This window comes from Drosophila erecta, unplaced genomic scaffold (genome assembly GCF_003286155.1).
Source record: "Drosophila erecta strain 14021-0224.00,06,07 unplaced genomic scaffold, DereRS2 tig00000152-arrow-arrow-pilon, whole genome shotgun sequence".
Classification (NCBI taxonomy): domain Eukaryota; kingdom Metazoa; phylum Arthropoda; class Insecta; order Diptera; family Drosophilidae; genus Drosophila; species Drosophila erecta.
In genome coordinates this window covers 1,466,458-1,487,978 of record NW_020825211.1, presented here as the reverse complement: position 1 = coordinate 1,487,978, position 21,521 = coordinate 1,466,458, and the positions used below count along the sequence as shown (strand labels likewise).

Below are 21,521 nucleotides of genomic sequence, written 5' to 3'. Positions count from 1 at the left end.
ATGATTATTATTGCCTTGATTATCATTGTTATTACGACAGCATGGCAGTGGCAATAAACCGACGCCTGGACAAAGCGGCGTATACTTGATGCGATTGAGTTGTTGCTTCCACATTATTCCAGCTCGGCCATAATGCTCTTTTGGCCATAACTGTTGTTGCGGCTTCATAACCCGACTAATTGCCGAGTTCTGCTTTTGTTTCTAGTCAATCCATCCTTAGCTGGCTTTCAGTAACAGTTATTGGCCCCTGCGACGAAGGCCATGTTGCACTGAAGGCTGCAACGCAGGAGGCGCTAATTGAATTTGGTGCCCCGCTGGCCAATTGCAGTCCAAAAATTGAACAAAGCCGCGCATTGCACTGAAATAGGCAGAAAACGCGAAAAAAGCGCAACTGGAAGCCAAACCACCGCTGATTATTCAAATTCTGGGACACCCTTCTCCATTGGCTTATATAAAGTTTGGCAAAAAACAGCATGGAATTTACTTCCGTTTGGCCTCATAAAAGTTACATAGGCAAATGTATCTTTTTTTCAATAGTATATATTCGTAACTGTTTCTAAATCGAATGTCCTCCTTTGGCAGGGTATCAACTAACTAGCAGCGTCCACAAATGCCGCTCTCGGCGGCAGGATGTGCGAAACGGAGTGATGATTAGGCAATTTGTTTTGCCCAGTTATGCATCATTTGGGCAACGGGGCGGGGGCATGGCAATGGTAATGGTGTGTGGTGTATCGTGTATGGCTGTTGGTGGAATTGGTGGATTGCGGATTGAGGACGAAGGACGATGGGCGATGGGCTTAGGCTGGCAATTCGATTTGACGGCGCACAATTTCCGGCCGCGCCCGGCACCGTGTTCCTCATGGTCCTTGGTCCTTGTGGTCAGGAGCGCGTGCCGCCCACTCAGCTTTATTCGCACACACGGAAAACTTTTACAATTAGCGGCCGGATTCCGGCTGCGATCCTGCAGGATATTTCCGGCCTACAGCCGCCGGCAGCAGCTCCGCGGATAATGTGCGCCCAGGAAGATCTCGCAGGCGGAGCAGTAATGATAGGTCGTCCGGCAGCCATTCCATAGATACGGACACAAGCAAGCGCAGCAGCACCAACTGAAATGAACACACATTTGGCTATGAGTACTTCGCACTTATAAGATACTTTATACCAATTGATTTGTTCATACGATTTTTGTAGTTTTAAGTGCCGTACTCACCCAAAAGCGCACAAGCAGAGCGCCCATAGGTGGGTCCGCCCATTTGGCGACCTCTTCAATCGACTCAATCCGCGTTGACCACAAGCTGGACACACGATGTCCATCGCCTGGCTACCCAGCTTGGGTTGCGGGCTCAGCATGAAGAAATCTGGCAAAAGGCAATTGCGAAATATGCAGTGGCTTGGATGTGAGTTCATAGTTACTTCTCACAGGTGGCACAGTGTGATTGCAGCCCGATGAACCCACCGATTGGAGTGCCTCGTCTTCCACTTGGGGCATCGGCAGCTCCTCCACCCTGGACCGCAGATGCTGGGGCTCCGCGAAGAAGGTTCTTCGACGGCCGGTGTGGAGGTCCAAACTGTCCAGAGTCGAGAGCGTTTGCATGGCATCATCGTAGGTGGGCGGCTCCGATGGCGACAAGGACATGGGTCGCCGTTTCTGCAGATCCTCGCCGGGATCCTGGCCTTGGAACAACATGCGATGCTTCTCTGCGGCCATTACAAACCCTTCTGCTTGGCCAGTTTCGCCCTACGACGGCTTTTATTCCTACGCCAATTATGCCAAAAAATAGGAATCCATGTGCAACAAAGAGCTCGGCCAAAAACAGTTGCCGATAGCAAAACATTCTGGGCCAATTAACCAGCTGCCGCCAGCAATATCAACGAGTCACCAATAGGAAAATCTACAGTTGGTCGAAAGGAGCTCGAAATGAAAATGGTCTAGATGAATCACCGTCATCGTCGTTCGAGAATATTGTCAGCTTCCGTTTCATTTCCTGTTCATAACTTTTGCAATATGTGCTGCTGACCGCCTACACTGGCACAAATCTTTATAACTTTTTAGGCGTTTAATAAAAATAGCAAATTTCTCAAAATTATCTCACCTCTTAATGCTTCGAGAAGACATAAAACAGGTTGGAGAAGTCGTATAGCGTTGCTGTTTTTCTCGTGGAGTAGTTTTTCACACTGTACTCGTGTTTGCGTATCCCCCAGTTCATTTTTTGCTTTTCCCGTTTTCCCTCAAGTTTTTCAATATTTTGCGACGACAGGCTGCGAGGAAAAATGGGAATGAAATTCTGCTTGCCACTTTGCATTTAATCAACTTTATCGCATGCATGTAAATAGTATGCAGGCGCAAATAAACTAAACAGGTATACGAGAAATTATAATGAAAACTTTCATTTGCATATGGATAACGAACATACATATCTGCATTGGGAAAAACATCCCTTTAGTTTGTCAAAAACAGAGGCACGTGAAAAATGCCTCCTTTTTACACAGCTTAGACTAACATTTATCGTTGTCAATTAAATGCGCTGGAATTTTTTAAAACGCCTGAACTTTGCTGGCATTACATTTTTTTTTACACTTTTTAAATTTGTTTATGAACTCCGTGTGGGCCAACCTTTGATTGGCTTACTCCTGTTGTTCCGCCATCTGCCATTCAAATGGGAAACGGGTTTTTTGGGATCGGGCACTGAGAGCTGTCGCTGCATAAATTTGCAGTCCATTTCAAGTTGGCTCATCGCTTTGATGTTTGATTTATAGCACGCTGTTTGCGGATCCAGTGGGACAGGGGATTGAATAGGGGTCTAGGGGTCTAGGGGTCAAGGGGTTATGGGGTTTGGGCTTATCGGCCAACACGCCAGACAATTGTGCATAGCAACTGCAATTGAATGTGACAGATGCGGCGGGAGTGGGAATGGGAATGGGAAGTACCTGGCGTATCAGGTGCTGATTTGGGTACGCAAATAAATGGATGAGACGGGCAAAAAGAAATCTGTGAAGGGTTCGCATGCCATTATGGATGCTGGCATTGTTGGCATTTTGACTATTTATTCACTCTGAAGGTCGGCTATCGGTGGAAAATGTAGCAGCATGAATAAGTTGGGCAATGCTTAGCGGAGGGGCATTTTTATTAGATTATTCAAAATGTGTACCAGGCCATTTAGTCCATTTAGTTCATTAAAGTGCCGCATTTAAATTAATAGCACTCATTTGGGCCACTCCTTACTCGTTGATCCCGGGGATTGGCCTTCAGTTCGTGGTCTCGGGATTTCGCATTCGTTCAGCTGATTAAACTGTTAGCTTATTCTCGCACAGACCGCCTATAGCCATCTCTCTCGCGAGCAGTAGCGCCCTCTCTGTCGCACTGATTGCGGCTTTGGCTGGAAATGTGTGCAAATAATATTTCGTGTAATTGCAATTAGCGCCAAAAAGGTTTTCACCGTTCACAGCTGCTGAATGGAGCAGTCGTATCTTCTCCTTACCGCCCACTTTTCACCAAGCTTTCACCGCCCCCATATAATCCGCCTCTTTTACTTTTATATACTATATACATATATATAAATATATTTATTTACGTTTATATACGTATATGTATGTCTCTATTTGTTGTTTCCTTCTGCGAGAAAATGCGTCCGTGCGAATTGCGATTTCTTCGATGCTTCAATTACATTTGTACACCTGGGAAAAATATTCACAAGAAAGCTTGAAAGCTGTTTGAAAATATAAATATTACGAATATTCAAAGATACCTACGGGCATCGCATCAAACATTTTTCGCAGTGCAAGCGCCATGTACCTAGGCGCCAGGAAATCAATGTTTAAAAGGGAAGCTGAAACTGCTGCTGACGCCTTTTCTCACACCCTCCTGCTGGCTTGTTAATTTGCCAAAAGAGAAAAAACTGGGGGAAGTGAGGGAAAAGATATTGAAGGTGCCAGATCCACAAAACTCTACCCTCATCCGCAAATTTCCCTCACCCAAAAAAAAAAAAAGAAGAGAAAAGCTTGGCTAAAGCTGAGTGACTAAATAAGGGGCAAGAACAACATAGAGGGAAAACAAAGGAAAAAGTCGAGTAAATGTTCCTTGGGTTCGTGTAAAATAGTTTAAGTTATGAGCACAAATGGAGCCAAAGAGCAAAATCAACACGCACACACACTCTCAACCGCTCTAAGTGCAACAGTGTGTGTGATTTTTTTTTCTTTTTTTTTTTTTTGAGGGTTTTGGGGCACGAGTAATTCACATTTCGAGCACGTCCCGCTTTTATGCTCTTAAATGGCGAGTGTATCTGTGCAGGACCTCCACTTCCCATCACATGTGTGTGTGTGCCGTCTGTGGCAAAACGATAATTTTGTTGATGATGCCATGATTATAAGTTTTAGCCTCATCGCAAGAGCTCTCAACTTGCCGCGGGAACAATGGCGGTTAGAAAACAGCCAAGAAAATGATAAATCCGGATTAAGGACTGCCGAAATACCCGGTGCTTTACTTTAAATATGTCTTATAAATTTATGCAGTTGCTAATTGCATGGACTACTTATATGGACTAATTTCATTCCGTTTCTGAAATTGCGATACCTCTAAAAGTTGCTTTAGTTGAGGGTCTTTCTTGAGGGTCCAAGTGTCCTGTGCCAGACTTACAGGGTATCATCCTACATTCGAGGGCCAGGCGACCGTCACCGGGTTCAAGTGGCGTGTCCGCCAGCCGCGTATCTGTGCCACATGTATCCGTATCCGTATCCGTTGCTGTATCTTTTCCTAAGTAAATTACGCACACATACATGTATAGTATGTAAGGCAGGGCACAAGGGCTACGGATGCGGTCCACATCCCGTGCGCGTGAATAACCCACATAAATAGCCGCGTGCCCCCACTCCAGACGGCGCTTTATTGGCACGTAGCAAACAACAACCGAGCTACGTAAAATAACGCAAAAATCGAAATAAGATGCTTCGCCAAGCCATCTCGAAACACACAAAAAATCGGGAAACCCATTCAACAGTTCCACAGATACATTTTTCATTATGGAACTTGAATTGAATTTCGAATCGAGCGCCGCAGGACTAATCGTAAGTGGGTTGAAATTTGGCTCAAATCGATGGGCATACCCGAAGGCCTTGTGATCTACTCAATATTTCATAGGACGCCCTCAAAATGAAGTGACATCTGGACAGGACGAATAGGACAGCACACACACACGCACACACGCACACACTTGAACACGCACAGACACATGGACTCATTTGACCAAGTGGAGATGTGCATCATTAGCAGGGCAAGCATACGTATACGTAATTTCTTGCCCCCAAAATATTTGTCTAATAAATTGTGTATTTATTGCTTGTGCGCTTGTATGTAAGTAGCCATAAATTTGCAAACATGACATTACCAAGTTTCCTTCGTCCTGCCATTGATTTATTATGAGTTTTTGCTGTATGGACCTCTGCAATGCCGTCTTGCCGTATCTCCAAGTTTTATGTGCTACGCAAAAACCGAACTGTTGCATGTTGCTGCGGCAACTTGCGGCATGTTGCCACTGCTGCTGCTACTGCTGCTGCTGTCGACAGGCACATTAACTGTTTGCTCGGCAGATTTTTGGCAGACAATGTGAAAATGTTTACACTGCACTTGCCGCCCATCAGTTCGGCTGGTTCAGTTTGGTTATTACTGCTGCTCTCACTTGGGCTGTTTAACCCTTGTTGACCTCCACCTCCGTTGCCGTGCATATTGCACTTTTTGCCCTGCCTAAGTAAAATATTTGCACAATCAGGACATCAGCATCGGCGGGACACTTGATGGCCTCTGTCTTGAGCAAAGTAAAAAGAAGGGTTTTTCATTTTCAACGAAATTTTCGCCTACTTTCATGCTAAGTTGGATAAAGTGACTGTTTGGGATTTTACGTTCTTTAAACATGGCATTTATTTAAGAAATTCCTAATCGTTCTCTTTCATTAAAATTTACTTCGGTTTGGCACCAAACTGATTTTATATAAAATAATATATTTTTGCTAGCGTCCATTTTTGTAATTCCATTTAATACATTACCATTTATATACATACATACGTATGCATATTTAAAAAAAATATTTCAATTTCCCAAATGGTCTCTTCTAGCTTCTATAGTTTTCCCATGTCGTTATACGTGGCATGCAAACTTCAGATGTTTTTCCTTCAGTTTTACCATCAACTTTTCATCCACATGCGCCTGCATCCTTGTAGGTGTGCGTGTGTGGGTGCGCAGAGTGTGTCTGTGCGAGTGTGTGTTTACTTGGGAAAGTCGAGAATGAGGAGTTCGCTGAAACGCTAATGTTGTTTTTGTTGATTCTGCTCTCAAATCCAAGCCCTCGTAATGCCCGTCGTGTTTTCATTATTATCTTTTTTTGTGCCAGCACTTACGGCCTAATGCCACATTATTTGGCAACTGTGAAGAATTCAATTTGGACAAAACTGTCTGGTGGATATGTTTCACTTCTATATTTAATGCTGTCTTCGATATACAATATTTGAAATATTTTCTTAAAACGTAATGCTTAAAAATGGATGGAATGATATAACATAGTTGTGGATTCTAGGCTCTAAACAGTGTAAGGCTATAATTAGGCAAAAAAAAAAAATAAAAATAAGAGTAATAATGATGAGAGAAAACCACGAACATGATTACGAGTTAGTGTTTAAAATCTATCATGAAAACATCTTCGTTTCGGCATTAAACATTAATTTTGTATATGTAGATTACTTTAGTTTATGTGTAGATCAGTCTGTGTGCAAGCACTGCTAAACGAAAATCTCTAAAAAAAACTCCATATAAATACTAGTTAAATGTAACTAATCAAAAAATAATCATAAATCGTGCGTTGAGTTGAGTTTCCATCGAGTTTCAGGCCAGGCAGAAGAGTTTCCTCCAAAACGAGGGCGTGGGCGGCAGGGTGGTGGGCACAAGTCCTTCCCAAATGGCTGCGTCGAACACATCCTTGACTTTGTCCTGCGAACGAAATAATATGGCCATTAATCACTGCCTAATTAAATCAATGAAGCCACGCAAATAAAGTTACTCTGCCTCTCTTGCACTAATTACTTGTATTGTCTGGCTGGATATGTGCCATATGAGAAATGTTCGCCTAAATTAACTAACTGACATTTATTAGTTTGCTTATTTTAAAACCACCTCTGCGATTACACCTTTGCTATTAATTAGCTTAGTGCTGTTTAGCATTTAGCACTTAACTAGTGCTCGCAAAATATAAATGAAACTCTACACGCCAGCTATTCCATATCCGTTTCAAAACCTCTGGGGATCAAAGTAGGCATATTTTCCCGAAGTTTTTCAAAGCAAATTTTGAACAGTTCTTCACGCCGACGGCAGTGCAACTTTATCGCGGCTTGTTTTGTATATATATATGTATGCTGTCTTATTTTCCAGCAACTAGCGAAGCACTTGGAACAACAAATTGTCACCATCATCATCATCGTTATCGCCATCCTCTCTGGTAGGTGGTGGCAAGTGCTTTATAATTTGTTGCAATCGCTTCATCTTCGTTGTCGCCTTCTTTTGTGAGTACTCCCCCCTCCCCGGTGGGCGGTGTGTTAACAGAGGGGCGTGGCAGAGCTGTTACCTTCGGGGAAATCCAGGCAGAGTGCAATGCACGGCTGACAGGAGCGACTGCATTCAGTCGGATGTGTTGGGGCAAACAAGGGGATTCCCTCGACCTCCTCTCGCCATCTCTCTCTCTCTCCTCCTCTCTCCCTCTCTCTCTCTCTTAACAACCGCACAATTATGATTATTGTGTGTATGTGTGTTTGTGCAGTGTGACAAGGCGACTCCAAAGGATAAAAACCGACCAGGACGAACTGCCTCCCAGCGGAGGACGTCTCCTTTTGGCTGCGGAATTAAGCCAGGCGTTTTTTTTTTCCCCCTTGCCCGGAGGCTTCTTTCGCCATATTATCCTCTATAGTCATTAGGGTATGCTGCCTAATGGAGTTACATTTAAATAATATTCCATAGATGTAGATAGTTATCAGCTATTGGCTGCCATTGAGGCTCTGAAGTTATATTGAATAGAATTTGATGAATTCATTCTTCTTTCAACTACTACAGGGTATCTGTTATCTCCTATACACGTTGCCCAAAAAGAGTGCTACATTATTTTTTCCAAGTGCCTACACGACACAGCCGCATTGAAGTCGGAGTCGCGGAGCAATGACTTGTCTGCCTTTCGCCTTTAATTAATTTGATGCACTCTTTCTGTGCTGATTTTTATCATATTTTTTTTTCGATTTTTCGTTACGGTTTTGCGCGTTTTCTTTTGGCTGCTTACCAACTAACCAACTCACCTGTGTGGCTGACGAAGTCTCAATGTATTTTGCGCCAATTGTTGTTGCCAAATCCCAGGCGTCTGCATATGAAATTGCTTTCTCGCCATTTGTCTGCAAAACGGGATGCGAAGAAAAGGAAAATCAAGTTAGCTCCCGGCCAGATGAAACCAAATCAGAATTTCATAAATATTTGAATCGCAGCCAGATAAATAATGATAAAGCCGCCTCAGGCGGCAGAAGCATTAATAAATCAGTGCTCGCAACGAAGCAATCCTGTGCGACTCACCTGCAGTTTGTTAAGGACATTTGGGCTGGTGCGAAGATCGGCCTGGGTGCCAACCAAAATCAGGGCCGCCTTGGTCTTGGCGAACTTCGGTGCCCACTTGGCCTTGATGGCCCGAAATGTTTCCGGCTTCACCACCGAGAAGCAGAGCAGGAACACATCGCTGTCCGGATAGCAGAGCTCCCGCAGCGGATCCAAGGTGTCCTGGCCGGCGGTATCACATATGGTCAGGTGCACCGGACTCTCGTTTACATTGACATCGGCTGTGAATCGCGAATCGGAGGTGAATGGTGAATCGAAATTGAATGAATAGTACAACATAGTGGGGGAATAACTTTGAAAACTTGTTCCATTTTCAATTGTGCTTGTCAATGTCTCGCTTTAACGCATTTTATGCCATATTATCCCAGTTTCGACCGATATGTGCATGTGTTTATAACCATTTCAGTTACAAAAGAATCAATCAATTGATTTGTGAGTGGGTGCGTGGGTTCTTTTTGGCCTGATTTCGGTGCGATTTAATTGCAAAATATGTAAATTACTCTCACTCTGAGCCCTTTCTCTTTCCGCACTATGTGATTGCATTTTGCTGTCGGAATTTAATTTAATTTAAAATTCTTTACCCAATCCTTTTGCTGTCTCCTCAACGCAAGTGCACATTTTTGGCATAGCACATGGCACACTCAAACACTCACCCACTCACATTCCACAGTAGTGGACACCCACAGTGACACGTCGCAGGTAGAGTCACACAGATATTTGAAATAAAAAACCGAAATCACACACAGACGTACTGGGAAATTTGGCAATTCACTCAGTGAATGCCATTCCCACTTCTTGGCTGTAATCTGCTTAAAATAAATAGAGCCAAACAGTTGAGAATTTCGATTGGAAAATAAAAAGTTTTTCAAATTTCGCCACCAAATCTGTGTAAGAATAGGTTATATTTCGGATTTTTAACCTCAACATGCCCAGTTAATGAACATTCGCTTTTCAGCACATATACGAACGTATGTTTGCGAAACTCACCGCTTTTGCTTTTGCAGTAATAACATCTGTTTAATTACAGCCAACAATTGCATTGATGTCTTTTCTGCCACCACCGCCCACCAGCTAAGCTGGAAAAGCGTCTGGGAAATGAAAATGGGAAATGGGAAAGCGGGAGCATGGGAGAATGGGGGCGTGGAGCATCAACAATGAAGGCAAGCTAGCAAGTGAATTAGTAAAGCGCTGTGCTGGGAAACTCCTGCCATTCGCCGCCCACTTTGGCGTCACCTCCCATGTGTGCAAAGAACATTCATATTTAAACGCAGGCGAAAATGATTTGAATGATGCTCAGGAGAGTGACGAAGGGTGGGCGCTGTTTATAGAGTTTGCACTGGCAAAAATTTAAGGTGCCTTCATTGTCATATTCCATTTTATATAGTCGCTTTTTATTTACGTTACTAACGCTTGCTGTGAAACTTTATTATACACAAGTTGTAAAATTCTCTAGATTGGAATATCTGTTTCTTTAGCCTTTTTAGACTACTGTGCCCTGAAATGTTTTGTAGTGTGCTGGGGCTTCATTATGGCTTGGCTTGTTTTTTGCACGCCCGCGCAGCAGATTTGACCTCGAGTTCGCCGGCGCCCAGCGGCCAAGAACCAACATTCTGCATTCTACGTGCAACTACCCCCGCTCTGTGACCATGTCCTATCTAAAAGTTAATCATGGCAACCTTTCATTCTATGCGCCCTGGTCCGCCCCAGCCCCCAGCCCCCAGCGCCCCTCAACTCTGATCCTCCTCCACTGGCTGTTTGGCTTGCGTAAATAAAGTTGCCCAGCTTCGCTGCTCGGGGATTTTTAATCAGCCTGCCGCCTGCCGCATGCGGCATGCAACATGCAGCACGTAGTAGGAGCAGGCTGCAGGTTGCAGGTGCAGCAGCGAAGGTCGCCAGACCCATGGCTCATGTAAAATAAATTTAATTTGCACAGCGTATGATATTCATGAATACATTTTGGGGGCAACGAAAAAGCCTGACGTTGATGTGACTTCATCTCTGGCCTAAAACCCAAACCACTGCCACTTTTCTTTTAATGGAGCTCAGTAAAAAAAACGTGCAGCCTCATTTCATTTGAGGAAATTGTGTGGCCCATGGGACTTGCAATTTTGAAAAGATGAACTTTCGCTAGTTCCTCGAATTTTCTAGTCTACTGCATGGTATTTACATTTGTTTTGTAGAATGGTGTAGAAATCCTTATTGGTTCTTTTCAAAGCTCGCTGCTTACCTAATCTTCTTATTTTTGGAGAGGCCATTTCAACTGGCCGAAATAGAAGTAAAATTCGCAATCACTTTTCTCCCGTTGCGATTCATTGTGCAATTTCCTTGAACCATCTCATTGTTGCTTTATTAGTTACCCGTATATTTCTTGGCCATTTCAGCTGCCAGAAAGTGTAAAAGTGGAAATCAATGCCGGAATACAAGTACACACAAGGCGCATTCAATGCCATTCCCTTTTTTTCACAAAAGGGAAATTGTTTGCCAGCTCAGCTGAAAATCGCTTTACGCGAACGAGAACAAAAACAGTGAACTCAACTCAACTGAAGTGAAGTGAGGTGAAGTGAAGTGAGCAGGAGCGATTCTCTCAGAGAATCTTGGGGGAAATGGAGAGTCAGACAATGGCGAAGGTCGGGACAAAAGGCGTACATCGTTAGCGGTTAAGGAAAAGCCCTCCACACACACACCCACATGTGTGGTTGTGTGTGTGTGTGTGCGCGCAAGTGTGTGTGTGCAATTGTGTAATTGTGAGCAGAAAGTCAGCTCAGCTGCCTTTTTGCCGCTTCTTTCCTGCTGAGTCAACCTTATTGACACCTAATTGAGTCGCAGATTGAGGGATATACGTATATTGCACAATCACTCAGTCAATTAGCGATCAAGACATCCGCTGTCTCTTAGCATAATGATAAAAAAGTGAACTGTATAATAAATTCAACAATTTGACGCACTTAGTGCTAGGTAATTAGCCCAGCTTCTGCCTTAATTAGTTGCAAAACTTATGCCCATTGGCCGAACTATGCCAAAGTCTTGGGCTCCAGTAAAATATGCAAGAAAAAAAGATGTCAGCACAAGTGCACATTCAGGAGGAAAACGAGGGTCTGGCAGGAAAAGCTGCCAGAAGCAGGGGAAAATTCCACGAAAAGTTGAGAGCAAGCAATGCCTGGCATTCGCAGACCGGGCCAATTGTTGCTAGAAGTCTGGCTGAAAACGCGGGGGACACACGGCGTATGCGCAATTTCATTCCTAACAAACGACAGCGGGACAAAAGCAGCTGGTGTAGGCGACCCTGGCTAAATCCAGAAATAAAGAAAAAGGCAAACCTTTATATGTCTAAATAAAATATCGCAAATTCATTTCTATCCCCATCTGAACACGCAGCAAATAAAGCTGCAATCCAGTCAATTCGCTCAGCCTAAAAAATGCGATTCAATTCGCAGGGCAGGCAAACAGCAAAGGATGAGCACAGGTATTCAGAAAGTTGAAAAGTGTAATAAAAACCAGTGAGCATTGGGCGTCTTTGTGTAAAACAAAATAGCTTTAAATAGCCCCTTGTAGTAATGCATTTTTACATTAAGTATACATGATTATGAAGAGATCAGCTAACAAATTCTCTAAAACCGCTAAAAAGGGAAGTACAAATTGGCAAAAAGAAGCAAAAACTCCAAATAAAGGCACACTATTTGCCAGCAACGCGCTCTTCCACACCTAGTTAAATCTGTTGAATTATTCCACGATTATCCTCAGGGCGAATTTGGCCAGGACTCATCCTCCTCCTCCACACACCAACCGCCTGACTTGCTGACTGACTGGCAAAGCAACACAATTTTTGGCGTGCTGAGAAGTGCAAATTCATGCAAAATTGTATTAAAATCAGCCCCAGTGGCCCGGCGAGGGGTTAAACTGGCTGCCGGCAGTCTCTAGTGCCAGACACGATGATTAGGGGTTAAGGGCCAGTGCGGCACTGGAGGATCTGCCAAGGGTTAAGCATAATTCAATCAATTGCACATGGAAGGAGGCGGGATAGAGTGCTCCGACAAAAATGAAACCAACAAAATCAAGTTTCCATCCATTCTGTGCTTCTGTTTGAATAACCGCAAATTTCAATTTTCCGTTCATTAAAATTCGTGAATAGCACAAAACACACACACACTGGCCAAAAGCGGAAGCAGTGAAAGTCGGCTTCGGCATAATTGTAACTCCTCAGCCAGAAACTCCCAGCCCACGCCAGCCAACCAAAAATTCAGATCCCACATCCGCCCATCCAGTTGGCACATCCCTCACACGGAAAACGAAAAGTTCGGTAAAGATTTCACAAATTGCTTTTCAACAGAATGAAAAATTCATATACGTGCCGAGCCGAATTCTCGAATCTCCGTTAATCGAAACGAAGGCCGCAAAGGTTGGCCCAAAGAGGAGAACATCGGTGTAAGTTATGGAGGTCCTCTGAATCGAGAACCTGTTGAAGAACGCCGTCAACGCGACTCCCACGCCTGCTGAACTCACCATTATAAATGTCCGATGCTGTGGGTATGTGTTCCGGATTAAAGCGGTTCTCCAGATACGATAGGATCAGATTCGTCTTGCCCACGGCTCCGTCGCCCACCAGGACGCACTTGATCGACGGCTGTGGCTGGGCAATCGCTGTGGGTGGAGTAATAAATAATATACCCTTATTTAAATGCTTCAATCAAAACATAACGCATTCTTGTCTTTAGCTGCTGCGTAGAGTTATTTAACAATTCATCTCGATTAAACGGATACCAACTATATCCTGTTTTAGTCGAATCTCAACAAGAGGTAACGAAATGTTTCTCAGCTGGCAGCAGGATTCTTGGATTCGCAAGCACTTACCCTTTTTGTTTTCCTTCTTGGCCGTTGTTGCGGCATCAGTTGTTGCTGCGGCTGCTGCGGTTGTCTTCTTTGATTTACGCTTACGCAGTAAGAATTTGGTGCCCTTGCCACTGCTGGCGGCACTTGTGTCGCTCAGCGATTGTTGCTACAAAACAAAAAAAAAACGAATAAATGGGGGGGAACACAAATTTAAATACACATTTTAGACAGATAAAATCACTTAAATATACATGGTATTTAAGAGCAGACCAAGAACTGCCTACATTTCACTCGGATGCATTTAGATTTCCATCAAAATTTGATTATTTCCCAGCCGCATTGCGCATACGTCTTGTGTGCCGTGCAAATTTACCAAGAGTGGCAATTAAATAATGAAAGCCAACAGATTGAAACAGCTGTGTGTGTGTGTGTTGGTCGTATAGGTGTTAGCCATTTGGGGCTGCGGGGCAGAGGGGCTGGAGGAGGGTGTAAACTAATGCCTAGCGCGACACTTTTGCCTCGCCCGACTAATTTAATATGCACACATAAATTAGTCAAGAAGACAGCAGCTGTTCTTCTGGGAGAAGAAAGCGGCAGAAGAAGAGGGGAAAAAGGAGAAGAGGGGCGAGTGTAAGGAAAATAAATGACTGACAGACGAATAATTATAAAAAAAAAAAGATGGCATTGGTGCAGCACCGGAATTGAAGACATTTTGTTGATTTCTGCCGCATTGAGGTAATATTGCGTATACGCCACCGACTCCACTTGAATCTATTTTATAGCCTGCTTTTCGAGAAATCCCATCAAATTGAACAATAAATCTCTATCTATTTAAATTACTCTAGTTTGTAGTCATTGAATTCCTTTGTGTTTTTTTAGTTTGATCTTTTTTGGGAAAATTTGTATTAATTGATATATCCTTTATGAATTTTCGTTTATTACTACTCAATTTACTGTTCAGTTTTTTCAATGCCGGCATTTATTGCACCAACGGAGTGAATAAATATTCCGTATGTTTGATTTATTCACTGAACAGAGAAAGGGCAAATACAGTGTAATCGTTTTTTTTAATAACAATTTAACAATTAAATTTATGAACAGCAGAACCGTTTGCCGTTATTACTATTTGCTTTTTGTTGTTGATTAAATCAAATCGGTTTATGACCAACAACCCCTCCAGTGGATTTTATAATGGCAGCTTTTAGTTTAATAAAGGTTCGACTTAAAAATACCTGGTACTACACTTCTTTTAAACATAACTCTTTGCATAAATTCATTGCGCAACATGTCATTTTGGGCTCAATTAAAAAAGTGTTTTTAATCATTTTTTATTTAATTATAAGCTCCATTAAACTTCTTTCTAACTAATATACCATAGACATCTAGTTGAGTCATTCCGCTCTACAAGTTGCTGAGCTGTTTGAAACAGGCACTTAATTTTGTTCACTACTTTAATCATATATTTAACTTTGTTGATAGCCAACAAGCATAATAATAAATTATAAATAATTGCAGTGACGTTTGGTATTTTAAGATTGGCTTAAATGGGTTTCGGTTTACGGCTTTAACACTGCATTTTAAATGGGTTAATATTGGCTGCTAATATGAAAGCAAAATACTAATACAAAATTGTTGCATATCAATCATGGCACAATTACCAATTACAAGTTAACTTATCGATGGGGGAAAAATCCGGGAAAAACGTAAGTGTGCTCCTTCCTGTTTTCCCAATATTGTTCTCGTTGAAGTGGGAAAACATATTTGCCAGACGCTATCTAAATCAATATCTAAATTGCTCTGCGTTTTGTCGTTGTCAACTTGAGAAGGCGTCCTTCCTTCCACGCCCCGTTTTCCACCCCCACCCCCACCCCTCCACACTTTTCCATCCTTCGCTTGCCATTTTCCGCTTGTTAGGCGATAATATCGCAGCGAGCACACGAAAGTGAAACTTAAAGTGGGGGAAGGGAAAGTCGAGAGGCCAAACAAAAATACACACACAATCGAAGGCAGCATTAGGGCCAAAAAGGTTAGACCTTTTAGCGGAATTGAAAAGAATTGTTCAACAATCGCTCAATCTGGCAATTAACCTTTAAAGAACAAGCAACTGTCATTATATTTGACTAATTCTCTTGACCATTTTCATTATGGCGTTCCTTAATGGCGTTGATCGAACTATCAAACTTTTCCGGCTCATTATTCACCTATCTCCATCAACAAATATACTCGTTATATGAATATAGAAATAACTGAGGCTTATGCAAGACTAGGCCCCCTTTTAAATTAAATTAAAAGGTCCGTCTCCGGCTCTCGTTCACTTAACTTTCTCCTTAAGCTGACTAAAAATAATTCCTTTATTTCTTGGCCATTTTTCGTACATAAAACCAAAAGTCAAAGCCAAGTTTCTCCTCTTGACAGCAACTTTGCTCGCAGCCAAAAGAAGGAAACTTTGCCATGTGCGTCCAAAACCAAATAAACCACCCGAAAAACGTTGAGGGCCGTGGCCGTTCATGTCAAAAGCCCAATTCCTGGGGCTGGTGAAAAGTTCTACAGCTCCTACTCCTGGCCTTTTTGGTCATCGTAAATATGCAACTTTTTAATAATTTCATTCGGCCATCGCTTCCCGTTTGCTGAAAATACTTATGTACTTATCATTTTATTTCGAAATGGTCCCACCACTTTTTCCGTTTAAAGTTTGTCGCCTTAACCCTTGACTTTTTTTTGTCCCGTGGGGACCTCAAGTTGAGTCAAATAATTGTTGAAAAAATATTGGCTGCCTCTCTGCGGGCTGGCAATGTAAATAACAATTTTTTTTCGCAGCCAAAAAAAACTTTTTTAACCCGCCTGCTATAAAAATAGTTGTGCGAATGGTTTTAAGGAAAATCTCCTGCAGAGACAAGAAATAACTTTAATGTTAGAGAGTTGGAAATTGCAGCAACAATGACGATTAAATAAATCAAAACTGAAGAGAGGAGAGAACTTATTCTAGCCATCATCTGAAAGTTGGGTGTTTTTATTGGAAAAGTTATTTCAACACAAAGTTAACCACGAAAAAGCAAACAATACAAATATTAAACTATTACCAGACAATGAATATGTATAGAGAAGAAAGTTAATGATATTTTCTAATCTACATTCTTGATATACTGTTTTATATTATATACGATATATAATTATCGGTATTATATAACAAATACTGCACCATGAAACACCTTAAACCAATCAATGCCAAGACAATAGTATACATATAAAATAGCTTGTAACGATTCGGCGGACATTCGTGTTGTCATCCTGCCACTTTGGCCATTAAAAGTTTTTGTTTTGGCCAGCATGTAAATCATGCTTAACACACAAGGACAAGGCCACTTTAGCGAGTGGGTGGAAGGCAGTAAACTTGAAAAATGGGTCAAAGTTTCTACGCATACGAAGTAAAAAACAGCTGAAGAATATTGCAAGAATATTTGTTTAAAGCAGAAAAGCAGGCATTTCTTGGTTTCAGCATCCGGCAAAACGAGAACATTTAAAAAAGTGCACAAACTGTTGAAAACCACCGCATGAATTGTAATGTACATGTTTTGGCAAATAAAAGGAGAAAGCTATGCAAGATTAGACAGAGATGGCATAAGAGAGCCATAAACTCCAGTTTGGAAAATTGAATCGCACCCCACTTTTCTAAACTTGCCCCGAAAAAAAAAGAAAACTCACATGGGACTTAACTTTTTGTTAAATATATTTCGAAAATGTATGCATGAAACGGGGAGGAAAGACCAGCTGCTGGCAGAGGAAAATTCAATTGAAATTGATGGAATTATTATTTATGGATTATGGTGGGGTATGAAAATATTCAAATTCATAAATATATCCATGAGTGTAAATCCGAAATAATTGCCACACTCAATTGGGTTGGAATGAAAACAAGTTTTGGGCAAATTTCTAATCATTTAAAGTGCAATGAAAATCACAACTGAGTTGCGGCTCGTAAAATTTGGAAATATAAAGCGTATTTTCAGTGGCCTGGATTTTCTGTGTTTCCAATATGGCTCTCTTAAAAATACTAGCCCATTTCGCAATCTTTTGACAGATGATATTTTTGAAATAGTTTACGGTTTTGCTTTTAGCTGTTTTTGGTCGTAAACTGAAAGCGAAATACCTCACTTTGTGCTGTTCGTGATTTTAAAATGTATGAAAGCTTATGAAAATTACTATGCCTTCCAGTTTATTCGTAACTTTGTTCTTTATTTTGCCTTTGTTTCGATGCAACAGCAGCAGAAACTAATAAAATTGCGGTCTATTTGTTGGCATTCCACTTATTGCCCCAAAATTAGGGGCCAAAGGGGCGGAAATTGAGAGCGCGATGGGCGCGGACGTGGATGCGGTTACCACTAAAAGTACAACCGCAAAAACCGAAACTAAACAGCAGTGCAACAATTTGTACGAGCAAAATTTCTGCATTCCAAAATGGACGTGAAATTAGTTTCTAATTTTGGCCAAAAAGTCGGAGGCTGGTTTATGGTAAGAGCGAGAGGGTAATAATAATATTGCGCAATGATTTCCTATTGTGGTTGTTATTTTTGGTGTATTAGTAACCCAAAGTAGTTATTAAAGTGTTTTAAATTGCTTAAATTGATTAGAGAAACAAACATAAAAAATGGAATCGAGAGAACAGTTTTTCAACCATTTTCCTCTGCATGAATTCCTGAATGATAAATAAAATTATGAATAAGTGCCATGTAAATCACTAGTAAGCTAGCTAGGGTCCACTCCACTCCAGTTTGCGCGCATTACTCATACGCCACGTTGGCGCGAACTATTGCACCTCTTTACTGCTGGTAAACCTTTCGCATTTATATTGTTACCCCGTCGTTGGCTGCTTTTATTTTACCCCAGCTGCCCGAGAGTATGCAGCGAAAATGAAAATGAAAATGGTCCCTGGCCAAGTTAATTGGCTCTGCGGACGTTCGCAATTAATAAATGCATAAAAAACGATCTCGGTTAACGAGAAAAACGAAGTTTACTTGTTGCCAGGCTTATGAGTGCATTGTTCACGTTTATTGTTTGCCGGCTGTCTGTCCGGTCTCACCTCTTTTGTTTGTTTGATTTTGGCGGCTTGAAAATGCAGTCGGCAGGTTGCATACAGAGAAAAGCAAAATAAAAAACATTGAAAATTCGGGCCGAAAGGGTGACAACTGCAGCTGACATTGATGTCACTTTCTTTGTTGTCATTGTCAACAAATTGGAAAAGCTTTTCTACGTTCAAAAAAAACACCATGGAAACATCGAAAAATGGAAAACTGCTAGTCTGCCGCGGCTGTAGCTGCCGTTGTTGCATTAGCGCCACCACAGCGAATTGGTCAATTTCCATCAATGGCCAAAATGCATTCACGAATCGCAAGTGCAACTCCAGTTCGCACACTAATACCGTACAATAAAAGCCACACGCGGCAACCACATTGAATTGTCAGTGACAAGCAGACAGACTGACATCAATGGCAAGTGGCGAAGGGAAATTGTCGAAAAATAGAAACTAAAATGGTCACAAAAAAAAAAAAAAAAACAAAAATACCATAAAGTGTGTAAAATAATATGCAATGGAAAATATGGAAAACGCTTTAACACTCATTTTTAAGTTTATCAATATTTAAATTTCGCATTTGCAAATATTTATTGGTTCGATTTAAATTGACGAAATGGATTTAAAGAGTTTCACTAGCAAAATAACACAAATACATAGCAGCAAATGGAGGCAAATGCCTATATATATGTATGTATGGATATTCAAATGGCTGCATATGCATTCAACTAAAAGCTATAAACTGAATATCAAAGTAGACATTTCAATTGGTACTTTGATTTCTTTTTTACAGCTTTAAATTGAGTAGCTTTAGTTGCTTGAACTGATTTATTTCAATAACGGGGGTAATTGCTTTACAATTCAAGGCGATTTAAAATCATACCTTTTCAACATAATTCAGCACTTGAAGCTTTCTCTGCTCCGATTGCTCCAGTAATGAATGCCATACCGCTTCTAATCCGGCTATATCTGTAAGCCTTAACCCTCCTTGCTGCCTTAACCCATGTGCTGCCTTCTGTGCTTTTGCTGCCACGACACATTGATTTGGCATCTGGGAGCCAGGGAGCCAGGGAGCCATGGAGCCAGGGAGCAGCAACGATATGGGGCTTAAGGCGACTTTGAGAGACCCGCTTGACAGTTAGATAAGTTGCCAACTGGCAAATGCAACATGCAACATGCAACACGGCAGATTAACCTGCAATCCACAAACACATATCTACATCTACCCATACCCATTCCTCTGGGTGCTTCTACCTCTCGGATTTGGATCCGTATCTCTATCTGTCTGTCTGCTTCGTGCTGTGCTCTGTGTCATAATTAAAAATTCAGCAAATTACACATGCAACGACTGCGTTGACAGCCGTCTCACTCTCGCTGCCGTAAGGGTACACCTGCGGTCGTGGAGTTAGTAGCATGCACTTAAAATGGCTCAAACCTAAACTGGTTCAAATGCAACAGTTAAGCTAAAACTGATTTAGAAGTTATACTTCTAGTTACGTTTATTTTTATGTGCTATATGCGTTTCAATGAAACGGTGTAGACCTATTAATGAAATATTTTTTCCATTTTGCATTTATGTAGAACTCTCTAAGCTCAGGTTTCGGTCCTGTTAAGATTTAAATACCCATGGGACACACTGCAATCCCAGCCACAATTGTCTGCGTACATATGTATGTCTATCCCCACCATCTCTTTCGCATTGCAACTCTGAAGATGACGACCCCAATTTTGCACTTAACTGGAAAACTGAATGCCACAGCCAACCCACTGGTGTGGCAGATGTCTCGCCACAGCACCCGTGAGGTAGGAATATATACATATGTATAAATATATGCCCGATCTTCCCAGCGGGAGAGATAGATATGTAGATGCATCTGCTTTTATGCCATCACATCAGGTTAATTAAACCCACTCGCGGCTCCGTTTCGCTCGGCATTAAGATTGCCCAAATGAAGGCCAGCGGAATCGGATCATGGATGAAACTCAACTTCCGAGACACCTCCAACTTTTCCAACTGCAGAAAAGGCGATGTTGGCGGCCTGGGCGCCAAACTTTTTAATCAAATAATGCAACACAGCACATGTTGGTCGGTGGCTTCAAGGGGATGGCGATGCTGATCGGAGGTGGAGCTGGTGGTGGTGGAGCTGGTGGTGCCACGGACCTGGTCCAGATGCAGCATTAAGTGGTGTCCGAGTGTCCAAGAGTTAGTGTTTGTCTTATGCATTTGTGTGTTTAACTCATGGTCGTTGAAACCGGCTCGGTTGGCCAGAGAGCACCTCGGCATTTGGCCAGCCAGTTGGTCGCGCCAGGTTGCATTTTAGCTATCCACACCTCCCCGGCCACCGCTACTACCATTACCAACCAACACCCCCATACATGCTCGTATACACACCACCGATTTGCTGCTTTAACTTTGTCAGACAGTGCGACGACGCGGCCAAAACAACTTAACTATGTGGCAACAACTGTGGTAGTAACAACCACACTGCACCGAACAAAAAACATTGAGAAGCACTGGGAAACAAATCGCTATTTTGTGTTTGTAGTACGTATGGATATGGCTGGATGGTTTGAAGTATTTTGTATATACTATACATATTATTGGTAAAGTGGAAACTTTTGCTCAGTGCATTGGCAACAGTGATTTCAATTATCCAAGTTGCAACAGCCGACAACATTTGCAGCTGCATTCGGCCAGTTCTGTGCTTTGTTTCTTTTTTTTTTTTAGCTAAAAGGTAAATTGATCTTAAGTGGCATAATTTTCAATGCAATGTTATACCAAAGCAGCGAGAAAAACAGATGAAAAGCAACAAAGATATAAGGAATAGCAATCAGTTCAGCAAACGCAACAAGATAAACAAAACAAGTAAGTCAGCAATAGTGGACACTGACCTACAGGTCTTTTGTCTGTTTGCAGTGGCACCAATATTATTAATTATTTAAAATCTTTAACAATAACAAAAATATAAATTTATAAGAAACGCCATGCTCCTTAAA

General features: G+C 42.0%; 2 protein-coding genes across 4 annotated transcripts in view; both read right to left on the bottom strand.

Annotated features, from left to right (window-relative positions):
- Window positions 1-979: 979 nt before the first annotated feature.
- Window positions 980-1,708, bottom strand: LOC6551580. The gene is made up of 3 exons (XM_001977231.3): window positions 1,414-1,708; window positions 1,211-1,358; window positions 980-1,106 (listed from the first exon to the last, which is right to left on the bottom strand). The coding sequence occupies exons 1-3, from the start codon at window positions 1,706-1,708 to the stop codon at window positions 980-982; spliced, it is 570 nt and encodes a 189-aa protein (XP_001977267.2).
- A 4,742-nt stretch (window positions 1,709-6,450) lies between these two features.
- LOC6551582 overlaps window positions 6,451-21,521 on the bottom strand; it is a 46,671-nt gene continuing 31,600 nt past the window's right edge. For all 3 annotated transcript variants that reach the window (XM_026982681.1, XM_026982680.1, XM_026982682.1), the window contains 5 exons: window positions 13,478-13,622; window positions 13,130-13,267; window positions 8,591-8,850; window positions 8,323-8,415; window positions 6,451-6,973 (listed from right to left, as the gene is read on the bottom strand). In XM_026982681.1, coding sequence (XP_026838482.1) covers window positions 6,869-6,973; window positions 8,323-8,415; window positions 8,591-8,850; window positions 13,130-13,267; window positions 13,478-13,622 — 741 coding nt within the window. In that variant the 3' untranslated portion in view covers window positions 6,451-6,868. The remainder of the gene's footprint in view (window positions 6,974-8,322; window positions 8,416-8,590; window positions 8,851-13,129; window positions 13,268-13,477; window positions 13,623-21,521) is intronic.